The sequence below is a fragment of the Fukomys damarensis genome, unplaced genomic scaffold (assembly GCF_012274545.1).
Source record: "Fukomys damarensis isolate Sample0158 unplaced genomic scaffold, DMR_v1.0_HiC HiC_scaffold_37, whole genome shotgun sequence".
In the NCBI taxonomy this organism is placed as follows: Eukaryota; Metazoa; Chordata; class Mammalia; order Rodentia; family Bathyergidae; genus Fukomys; species Fukomys damarensis.
Window position 1 is genome coordinate 13,839,728 of NW_022900949.1, and position 12,543 is coordinate 13,852,270.

Sequence of the window (12,543 nt, forward strand, 5' to 3'; positions counted from 1 at the left end):
TTAACATTTTGAAATGATCAAAAGTGTCTCATGATAACCTTTAATGCCTTAAAAGTTTATTTCTTATTATAGGCTTGATTATCTCCTTCATTTTTTAGATATGGCTACTTCTAACCATTAAGGTGATTACTATAGTTGGAAGGCATATATCAGAGCAGGGCATAGAGAAGCTACTGGTGAGACTTCTTTTCAGAAATTTCAAAGCCCCTTTTTCCAAGACTAGGACAAATTTTCTATATAGTCCTGGCTGAATAAACCAAAATGCATGTAAGAGTGAAACACATATTTATATGCTGAATTCAATGATTTCAAAATTTATTGGGTGAAATGTAAGCCCCCCAATATTTCATACTGTAAGTGCATTTTGAGAAGTTTATTTGAGAAGGTAACTCACTTAAAAAGTAGTCTTTAGATTGAGGCTTAATATTGTATTTGGAGGTCCTTTCAAAGAAATTAGAAAACAGACAATGAGAAGAAGATAATGAGATGATACTGAAATGAGACCAACTAAAAATTGAGACCTCTGGAGGAAACCAGACTTTAATCCATCAAACTCTTACCTCCAAAACTGTGAGAAATTGAATTTTATTTATTAATTAGCCCATTATGTGTGCATTGTTATTACACCTCCAGAAAGCCTCGACACTGAGGTAAGTTCTCCCCATAAGCGCCAAAAGAATGAGTAAATGGCATATTTTATGAGAATCATCTTTAGATGATTTAGATTTAGATTTCTGTCCCAAGACAAAATCATCGACTGGCTTTGAAGAGACAGCAGGTGTCCTGCAGAACAAGAGCTGGATGAATCTTGGTAAAAATGTAAATGAAATCAGGCTCATGGGGACCTGTTTCTCACCGTCTTGTACTTATACATTCCCCACATCTGCCCCTGGGAGAAACAGTCATGATCAAATCGTGAAAAAGGAACTTCGGGTTGCATGGCTGCTTTACTGCGAATGATGTTCAGCATCTCACCTGGACGTGGAAGACAGATGATCTGATCTCAGAAAGGACAGAAGCTTCTACTGAGCCAATGGGTTCTTTATGAAGAAGGACCATATCTGGATGGACCAGCAGCTGTTACTGACTGGGCAGGGCTTTTGAGTGAGGTTTTCCCTGGCTAACTCCTATGGTCTCTATATCCCTGAGGGGGATACAATATCCAGTGCTCCTCATTAGAACAGAAATGTTACTGCTATTTCTGACCCAGGGGTGCATGTCCTTAAAGACAGTGCAGGCACAGAGGAATACAGGGTTGTTGCTCCTGACCTCTGAGTCCGGTGTAATGCATTTATTTATTTTGATTGCTTCTGTTCACCTCTGCTTCATATATCTCAAACACATAACAGATTGAACTTTTCTAATAAATACATATCCTTGTCATACCTCACTTAAATAAATACATACCTCAATTGCCATGGAGTCTTTTAATTTCCTCTGTGGAGAAATATGTGTTCATCTTGAATTTATCCAAATGTTCATGTTTTTATTTGTAAATGATAATTATGTATTTGGACTAGCAACACTTTGCATTTGTATTATGCACATGAATTTGTTGTCTCTCTCTTTTTTTTTTTTTTTTTTTTGTGATATTGGCATTAAATCGAGGGCATTTGAACTGAATTACAAGACCGGGCCTACGTTTCTCTCTCTCTCTCTCTTTCTCTCTCTCTCTCTCTCTCTCTCTCTCTCTCTCTCTCTCAATTTTCAGAAGTGGCTTATTTTGTGGCTAAATTGCCCATGCTTTTCTCCTAATCATATGTCTCCTGAATCAGCCTCTCAGAATGTTGAGTTTACAGGACTGTACTATAAAGCCTGGATTACCAATATATTATTTAAGACTGTCTCTTTTTCGTGAATCTTATGACATTTAATATATGAGCAAAAGTTTTTAATTTTACTACGGTTTTCTTTTTCAGTGTATTCTGTTATGGTCCACATTCAATAGGTCTTAATATATAAGGAAATTTTTAGTCTCATAATTTAGTAAGATATATCTATACCTACCTCTAGATATACTTTACTTTTGAGTTTAAATGCACTGTGCACCTTTCTGATATTGTAAATAAATATGGGTGTGATTGCAAAGAAACTTTGGGGGATAAAACTCAAGTCCTGTGCAGAGGGAGGGGGAGACCGCTTGTCAATGGCCTTCTTGATGGATGTGTGCAGAAAGAGGAAGACAGAGGATGTAATTGTGGCAGGTGATGATGAGGGATCACCCAATACCATATTGGAAACAGTAAGTTTCGAAAATCAATACTTCATTTTCTCAAGCAATTGTCCCAGTAATCTCACAGACCAAGCATTTCACACACAACCAAGGAGTGCCCTGCTTAGATATTTGTATAGATTAGTTATTGATCTTTGTCAATTATGCTAACTCCTGAGGTAGGCAGCAGAGTTTGCCCATTGATCTTGAAATCTTTCCTAATTTCCCCATACAGCTGAACAATTTTGTGCACAGTTGTATTTGAAATTCATTTATTTTCCCTTCTAAGATTTGTCTTAGGGCTCACTGAAAATGGTGTTATTGTTCTCAACTTTCGTATCCTCATATGTATTCTTCCTTTCTTTTCTCTGCTTGGGAAAAATGAGAAACATATCACTTTAATAGACATAGATTTAATCTTCATCCACTTTTGAAAAAGCTTCATCATAACAATCCTCATAAGTGTACAGGAGTCTCCTCTCATCTTAATTGTGGTTCCCATTTTGACTCTACAAGTAAGCGATGAAATCCCTTTAGATTTTCAAATCTGCTCCTTCTCAGTGGTCACATCAAAGGCTGCTATGAAGTCAACAGCACCATCAGACATCCTTATATATAAGGGATATAAATTTCTATTGAAATGCTTTAAAGTTTATATAGATAGCTTGTTCTGCTTAGATTGCAGGCCCATTCTCTTTACCTCATAGGCAAAACTCCACAAAGTATAACTCCATCCTCAATCACTCGATTCATCTTCTCCCACATTTTCTGAAAGCCAATCCAACTGGAAATATTACAAAATAACATATAAATGATAGCATGCAATAACATATAATGAAGAGCACTGAGCTCAGTTTTCATATGTTAGATGCAGAGGTACCCCTGTCTGGCTCCAGTTACAGCTCAGCTCTTAAATTGCGCCTGATGGTTTCTGAAATTTCATAATGTGTAGAATGGCACAAATGTGTCCACTAAGCCATGGGGATCTTGGTTACATTATTCCTTGTAGCATCTTCTGAAATATATGATTGCTTTCAATCCACATCGATGGGTCTATGCCAGCAAAGGCAAACTGTTTAGAGCTTTCAGTGATAGCATCAGCCTGCTGTAGTCTGTTTCACATGGTTCACCACCCCGGTCTATGACATGTCCACATCTTGAGTTCACTCATAACTTTCAAACCAAAATACTGTATCTCTGCCCTTGGAAACTGCTCTATCTCCTCATAGATCACTGAGCCCTCCTTGTTTAGAAAGAAGTATTGTCTTGCTTAGAGAGAAAAACACAGGCTCACTGTGTTTCTATTCTCACTGAGGGATTCTATTCACTCAGCTGATGTGATAGAATTATTTCTTTGCTTCCAGGAAAAATTGATCTTATTGTTGATATTACCTTTTTCTACACTACATGGAATACTTAAATTTGTTTTACAAGGCTAGTGATTGTTTGTACCCTTCATCTATTATTTCACTCTTTTTTTATTTTTTTGTATCAGGGATCAAACTTAGAACCTTACATTGAGAGGTGTGATATGACACTTAGCTAAACCTCCAGTACTTATTATTTTTAAAAATGCATTACATTAGGATGGTGAAGAAAGAAAGGACAAGGCCATGCTGTCATGAATTTCAAGTAATATATCTTGTGCAACAGAAAGAGTGCAAATAGTAACATTTTAAATGAATTTGATAAATGTATGCAACTGTTGAAGTCCTTAAATACAAAAAATATAAAAAAGATCATAAATGGAGAACAGTATTCCAACTTATGAAACAATGGTTGAAATTTGACCACATGTGCTGAGCATATGGACAAAACTGACAATAGAGTTTTTCTTTTTGGATTTTGTAATTAAACTGAAATATAAAATAGAAACAAAGAAACAAATCCAATTCCCAATCTTCTTATGTGGAGTAAAGTATTCTGAGAAAATTTAAATAGATTTTTATCAAATTCTAAGAGAGACATATATCGCTTGCAAGGCAGGCCGCCAAACCGCTGAGCTAAATCCCTGGCCCGCTCTTATGTTCTTTTCAGCCTCACTTTTGCTTTTAAAATTAAGATTTAACATCCATGATGTATGAAAGAAGAGACTGCAGTGTGTTATAATTTTCTAATGTTTAGCATATGTAATTATTTATACCCACAAAATTTCACATCACAAATATGAATGTAGCTTTCCGATATCATAAAATATATGACAACCCTTAATTTTTAACTGAAAAGCAACACTAAAATTTCCTAGAGAAGTGATATGCATTTTGCATGGAAAGTCTCTGAAACAGAGTTAAGCAGAAATAATGGGGAGAATTTACTAGGCACACCTGGCCCCTAGAGTCAAGAAATCGCCCATTGTAACCTCAGAGAATCTTAGTCCTTAAGAATATGTCATCCTAGGATCAGAAGAGTAAAATTTCTGGACTAATGAGTCCCTTTGGATATTGTATGCCAGAAGGATAAAAAGACCTTGCAAGTCAACCAGCGAAAAGACCTCAGAGCTTCCCTGCTCCTTTGCACAATCATACATAGCCTCCTTCCTGGGATTATCCTCCTTGACCAGTGCCCCACTGGCTTAATTATTCTGTTTGTTTTTCTGATATCTCATAATCTACCTTCAATATTCAGGTAAGTTGTTCAACATCATTGGTCTTGAAGCAAAATAGAATATGAAATCCCTTGTCCTTCCTTCAGAAATGAGGGTAGTTGCATGTAACTTGGAGAAAAAGGAGTGAGGGTATACATAAGTTAATGAGAAGAAAGCCCTCCACAACCCTGCTGTCAGATGCCTCTACCTTGACACATTTCATTAGCAACATGTGATAAAAGTTACTGTAAATTTCAAAATTTAATTCTTCCAAAAGTTGTATTGCTACCATTTCTTTCTAAGAATTTTTACCTCTTCAAACCTATTTATCTCAACATTCTTGACACTTTGTGAGGCACTTCTGAAGATCCTCCTTCATGAATGTCTTTATGAGGTGTGATAAAGTAATACAGAGATTATTTATATCAGTGCCATGTAAGAGGAAGACAATCTCAAAAAAACATTGTCTTCGTTCTTCCTGTACCTTATTCACCAGATCTGACAGTACAAACATTTTGCTTCCCCTCAAAGTCAAAATGCCTAGGAAAGTGCAATCACCACAGAACTTCCATTCAGCCTTGACAGCGTAAATAGATGGACTCTCTCCAAACTTCTTTTAAAAAGTGGCAAGAACAATAAATGCGTTTAAAACATGGGATAATATTTTGAGGTCAATTAATGGCTGTGTATCTTTCAGCATTTTTTCAAAAAATTAACATTCACTGTACTTTTCATCCCTCCTCTTCTGTTTGCACCAGTGTTCACTCAGCTGTCATTCTGATGGTCTCTTCTCTGCCCAAGAACAAGTCCCAACTACTTCAGAGCAGAAAGCTGCCCTTTCTCAAGTTCAATGACTTTGAAATGAATTAGCCCTTTTCATATTTTTATTTACCTCCTTTTTTGGTCGTGCCAAGTAGGGGTTTTTGTGAGTGAATTCGTTCTCAGTGATGTCATAAACTGATGCTACAGTAACACTGGTTTAATAATAGAACATGAAATGATCACTGTTGCAGAGGCAAAACTCCAAACTGCCAGGTGTCCGTGGGATGATTTTTCCTGATGTAGTCCTTTGATTTACAGCCACTGGAGTATTTATAATTTATTGTTTTTTCACCACATCTAAAATAGACCATCAAATAATGGAAGCTAAATACAAAACATCTATTTCAGAATTTTTTCTCCTGGGACTGAAGGATAATCTAGAACTGCAGCCCCTAATCTTCAGCCTTTTCCTGTCCATGTACCTGGTCACTTTCCTAGGAAACCTACTCATTATCCTGGCTGTCAGCTTTGACTCTCCCCTCCACACCCCCATGTACTTTTTCCTCTACAGTCTGTCCCTTAATGGCATCTGTTTAAGCACTACAACAGTTCCAAAGATGCTGGTGAACATTCAAACACAGGATCACAGCATCACCCCAACAGGCTGCCTTGCTCAGATCTGTTTAGTCTTGGTTTTTAGTGGTTTGGAGACTTGTCTCCTTGCAGCAATGGCCTATGACCGCTATGTGGCCATCTGCCATCCCCTTAGATGTGCAGTCATCCTGAACATCCGCATGTGTGTTTCACTGAATCTCTTCTCCTTGTTCATTAGCATCACGGATGGACTGCTACACAGTCTGATGATGTTGAGGCTGTCCTTCTGCACAGAGCTGAGAATCCCCCACTTTTTCTGTGAATTTGCCCAAGTTATCAGGCTCGCTTGTTCTGACACTTTGGTAGATAACATAATCATATATATTGCGGTTTGCATTTTGGGTGGTGTTCCTGCATTTGGAATCATTTTGTCTTATATTCACATTGTGTCATCTGTATTGAGAATGCCCTCGCCTGAAAGAAAGTTTAAGGCTTTTTTTATCTGTGGCTCTCATCTCTCAGTTGTTACCTTGTTATATGGGACAGGTTTTGGGGTGTACATTAGTTCTGCAGTAACTGACTCAATGCAAAAGGTTGTGATGGCTTCAGTAATGTATTCTGTGGTCCCGCAAATGGTGAACCCCTTTATCTATATCCTGAGGAACAGGGACATGAGGGTCACTTTGTGGAAACTTATTGCTAGGATAGCTTTTCTTCTGTGATATGTTATTTGCTCTGTACTTGTATAGGGTAGGTTAAAATTAAAAGGTTCTGGATGAGTCAGAGTGTCCCTACTTAAAATTACTAAGTAATGTGATGGCTCAGTGCATTTTATCTTGGATTAAATCCTGATTTTGCCTTTGTTGAGGTCTCTGATATTTTAAACATAATCACAGTTCTAAGTATAAATTGTTTCTTGGACCTCATGCAGGAAAGCCTGGGCAACAATGCTGGTTATGACAATTACTTGTGTGTGTGTGTGTGTGTGTGTGTGTGTGTGTGTGTGTGTGTGAGTGTAAACTCTTACTAAGACAAATCGAAGCAACCTGTGGTTATAGGCCACAATATTTCAATGAAGTGATCAATTAAAAAGTCACTCTGCATCATTTGGTCTGGAGTCTTTAGAATTACATCCTACCCATAATCCTACTGTGAGCAAAACAAATGAACTTTTATGCCTTGTGAAGTTAGAATGAGTCCTGATCCTGGAATACTATATTTTTGTAGTTTAAAATTCTATTAAGCATATTCAGTTTGATTATATATACAACTGCATTATAGGATGACGTTAGTCTTTTGAGATAGTTGTCATCAATGATGACAACTTCAGGGCTAAGAAGAAAAGATATGCTAACATTAATAAACTCAGACAATAAGATACTTATGTATCCTGACAAAGACCTAAGAGGCAGGTAATGTACTAACAGAGAGGAGGGTGCATTCAGTCCTGCCTGAAATGGCCTCTTCCTTGCACTTGCTCCCATCAGGGTTCCCAAATGATTGCATCAAATGTGTGTCACAGTCTTCTAAGGCACCACAGACATAAAACCGTAAGTCCTTACTTAGGTGTGTTCATGAACAACTTTCCTTGGGTCAACCAGACTGCATCTCCATACTACCTTAACTGTTGGCCCTCAATGCATATTCTAATCCTGTCCTACAGAGTTGTGATTATCTTATTTGATAAATTGGAGAATGGTAAGCATTTTCAAAGGGGGATTTTTAGATAAATGCTTTTACTCCATTATCTGTGTGGGCCCTAAGTACTTTCTTATAAGACAGACAGAAAGAGAAGATTGTAAAGAAGGAAGCATTGTAATCATGCACATAAGAATTCGCTCAATACTTCCAGTATTGGATCACCATTATTTGCTTATTTTTTTTCTGTAAAGTGTCATATTTATAGAATCATAGTGCATTTTTATCAAGCTTCTACATGCACCTTTGCAATTTATTAAATAAATGTGCTTCTGTTTAACCTTGTTAAAGTTCAATATAAGTGGAAGGATTCCTTATCTTTTTGTTACTTGTAATATTGTGTTCAGAATAAACTCTGAGAATGTGCTTAACAATTAATAATTTATTTTAAATATCTATATATTTATATTATGTATGACATTAAAAATGAAGAATATTTCTGATGGAGAAATTTTGTTAGTTGTTTTTCTGTTATTGCAAATAAATAAATTTTGTTTGAATATGCTCTACCACATTTCCTGAAGGAAATGAAACATAATTTAATTACTGGGGTAAATCTGTTGGCTATAACAGTGCAACTTTTAAATTTGTGAACGTTCCAAAGACATTTTATAATTGGGTTCACCCATTTACATGGTTGTTAGGTATTCCTAGTTTTCCATACCATCCACAGACATTCTCCATTGCTCTAACAATGGGTTTAAGATAGCATTGCCTTAACTTAATTTTTTGTTATTATGAGATAGTGGAGTCTTTTTAGATATTATGGGCTATTGATTTTCTTCTGTTGCCAATAAGAGGACAAATGAACCATCATATATTCTTTCAAGTGAACTTCTTATCTATTCCTAAAAAATGAATTGAAGTAAGTGTGATAATGCATGTCTGTGATTCCAGCACTCTTGGAGGCTCAGGAAGGAGGTTCACAAATTCTAGCCTAATCTGAGAAAAATAATAACATGGTGAGGACCTGTCTCAAAATGAAAAAATAAAAAATCTCAGAATTTAACTCAGTTCACAATTTCTTGGTTCAATCCCCAATATTGCAAAAAAAAAAAGTTCATAACAAATATTTATGTAATTGGAATAGAAATCCTTATATTTTGTATATATTGCTAAAAAATGCTTAGTAACATGTCTCATTTTAATGTGCTTTATAATAATCAATAGACACCCCTAACAGGTTAGTTATAACATGGCCTGATTTGTCTATATTTCTTCTCGTAGTCTGTATTTAATGTCAAGATTGAAAGAGATACTGGGTTGGTAAAAGAGCTTTAGTCTTGCTTTTTGTGATTGATGCTGAAATTTATATTTGCCTTTGATATGAAAATCTAAATTCATTTTTAATTATGTGCATCTTTTTATAAAATTGGTCCATTCCCTCAGTGTAAAGCCCATTCAGCAATTAAAATAAACATTCATGTATGAAGATGTTGTCTTTTCTGGGTTTCAGAGCAATGTGATTTTTATTTCTTTTCTTGTTCTTCTGCAACATGTCTTAATCACTGAAGCACAGGAACTGGATGAAATTAAGATTCCTTTAATTAAACTAAATCCATATCTTTCAAAATTCAGTCAAAAAATTATCTTTTAAAACAGCTTAACAGTTTTTCTCATAGTTTATTATTTTCCCAAAACATAATGGTATTTGCAAGTGGGTGTCACTGAGGAAATTATAGCAAGGAAAGAAAAAAATACCAGTCTCCTCTCGGTGTCTTGAAAAAATAGAACAAAGTGAGTTGGCATGTGCACACCAAAAAGAGGGTCATCACTGGGTCTCAATCTTTGGAATCTAAATCTAGAGCTTGGCAACATCTAAAACTTTGAGAACTAAGTGCTTCTTTTCTTAGCCTACTCAGTCTATGATATTTTTATTAGCACCAGCTGTTGACTGAGATATGCATTAATCCGTGTGTAGAAGAGCAATCAACAGGAGATGTAGGTATGGAGGGTGAGAAGATGTTGTATCTTCAGCAGTGGTGGAAAGAGTTGTTGCTCCATAAGTTATGTGCATATTTGGTCATTCACTCATTACAAAATAACTGGATAAAAAAAAACAGTACATCTGTGTATATTCCAGACACTAAAAATATAAAAATATTTGTACTGATAAAATCCTTATGTTCCCTGAAAGAACAATAGCCTCTTAAATAAATGGTGTTGGAAAACTGGATTTCAACTTGCCAAAGATTAAAACTAGACCCTATATTTTACCATGCAATAAACTAAAATCCAAGTGGATTAAAGTTCTAAATATTAAAATAGAAACAATAAACTTGCTGGAAGATAAGTTAGGTAGAACTCTTATAGCCATTGGCATAGGAAAAGACTATGAACAAATCATCACTAGCATGGGAAATAGCACAAAGATTCAACATTTGGAATTTCATATTTTCAAAAAGCTTCTTTACCAAAAATCAAACCATCAACAGAGCTAAAAGACAACTTACCCTGTGTAAAAAAAAAAAAAATTACCAGCTGTTCCCCAGACAAAGCTCTACTATAAAATGTATAAAAACACAAGGAATCAGACCTCCCAAATATGATGACCCAATTCAAAAATGGGCATCAGAAAAGAACAGATATTTTCAAAGAAGTAAGAGCAGCAAATAAACATATGAAAAAAAAAAGTTCCACAACATTATTCATTGGAGAGATGCAGATGAAAACAAAACTGAGATTCCCCCTTACCCCAGAAAGAGAAAATGGCTGCTATAAAGAAATCAAACTGGGGCCAGGGATTTAGCTCAGTGGGTCGGTGGCCTGCCTTGCAAGTGCAAGGACCCGAGTTCAACCTCCAGTACCAAAAAAAAAAAGAAAGAAAGAAAGAAAGAAATCAAACAGTAACAATGCTGACAGGGTTATGGGGAGAAAGAAACCCTTCTTCATTGCTGGTGAGATTGTAGATGGGTACAATCACTACGGAAATCAATATGGAGATACCTCAAACAAGTAGGATTAGAAGTCCCTTTGGAGCCAGCTATTCCTCTGCTGGGTATTTTCCCAGAAAATTTAAATGAATCATAGCACAGTGATATGTGCTCACCCATACCCATATTTATAGAGGGACAGTGTATAATTGCTAAAACTTGGAAATAGCCCAGTAGTCCATCAACTGGAGACTGCATTATGAAGACATGTTGTTTTTTTTAATAAAATGGGATACTATTCAGCCATAAAAAATGAGAAACTAGAGATATTTATAGCTAAGTGGATGCACGTTAAGACCATACACTGAAGTGAAATTAATAGGACACACATTTTAATACCAAAGAGTTTCTCTGGTGTGAAAAACTAAAAGTATAATTGAGGATCAAAATGTATAATTGATATTGTATAATAAAAAGAAAGTGTCTCAAGGTGTAGGGGAAGTGGCAGGGGTAGGGGAAAGGTAAGAAAGAAAAAGAAAAAATATGATAAAAGGAAAAAAATAGAAAAAATGTTTTTGTAAATAGGGAAGGGATGAAGGGAGGGCAGGGAAATGGGGAAAAATAAGACTACAATACATCACATAAAGGTACAAGATACTAATTATGAATGTAACTGTATCATATACCTAAAATGTACCAATAAACTTATTGGAAAAAATAAAAGAAGTTTAAAAAAATAAAATCTTTATATTCAATAAGAACTCCTTCAGAAAGGATAAATCAGAATTTTCTTATTTAATTACCTGTCTGTTTAATGACTATTCCAACTTATGTCACATCTTTTTTTTGTACAGTTTTGCACATCTTAATTATAGAGTGTCAGTATCTTTTTGGATAATAATATACCTTGTTTGAATGGTGCTGTAATTTTGACTGACTGTACTATATAGCACAACAGTATTATAGTTTTATGTTCAGTATACACTACAGTACTGCATGTGAAAGTCATGCAAATAAAAGCAAAGTCATCAAATTAGAGTTTCCTTTATTTCTTAATTATGAATCTTGTAAATAAATACATGCTGTATACAGTTCTATATTAAATGAACTAGTCATAGAAACAGAATTTGGTCATTAAATGGATAATGTCTGTATTAAGGAGAATGAATTTGCTGGTCACTGATAGGTCACCTGGGTGTCCCATGAGGGAAAATAGAATTATCACCTCGATTGTTGAGAAAGCACCTGTCAGACAACCATTTGCTACTACTCTCTGTCTGAGACTGGCCCAGCTGGATGCAGATGCCTTACTCAAGATCATATACTCTTCCCAAGGTCACAACACAATATTAATTAATGCAGAGTTTAAGAGATGTCATCCACATGTCACAACTTGGACTACACTGAAGGTGGGAGTTTTTCGTAATTCCTTGGCAGGTCAATCATAATGACATCAGGAGAAGGTCAAAGGTCCATTTATCTCTGGTTCTTATCTTTATTATGCATCTCTTCTCTTCCACAGTGTCTGATCCCATGAATATAATTTTTTCCTTAGTGATTCATTACAGGGAATCCAACCAGATAGAAATAAAATCCAGAGGCTTAGGATGTCATAAATCTCTTCCACTGTCTGATCCCATGAATATAATTTTTTCCTTAGTGATTCATTACAGGGAATCCAACCAGATAGAAATAAAATCCAGAGGCTTAGGATGTCATAAATGTTGTCAGGAATATTCACAACACAGTGTGATAAAATATTAATATATTACAATTATACAGAGGAAGGCAAGGGAAAGAGTCATTGAGACATTAATAGT

General features: G+C 35.6%; 1 protein-coding gene across 1 annotated transcript; it reads left to right on the top strand.

Annotated features, from left to right (window-relative positions):
- Positions 1-5,935: 5,935 nt before the first annotated feature.
- On the top strand, positions 5,936-6,874 carry LOC104855361 (olfactory receptor 7G2-like). Its single transcript, XM_010614191.1, has one exon. The coding sequence runs from the start codon at positions 5,936-5,938 to the stop codon at positions 6,872-6,874; it is 939 nt and encodes a 312-aa protein (XP_010612493.1).
- The last annotated feature ends 5,669 nt before the right edge of the window (positions 6,875-12,543 follow it).

Excerpts from the sequence above, each read along its gene's own strand:
- LOC104855361 (XM_010614191.1), top strand. The coding sequence starts at position 5,936 with ATGGAAGCTAAATACAAAACATCTATTTCAGAATTTTTTCTCCTGGGA.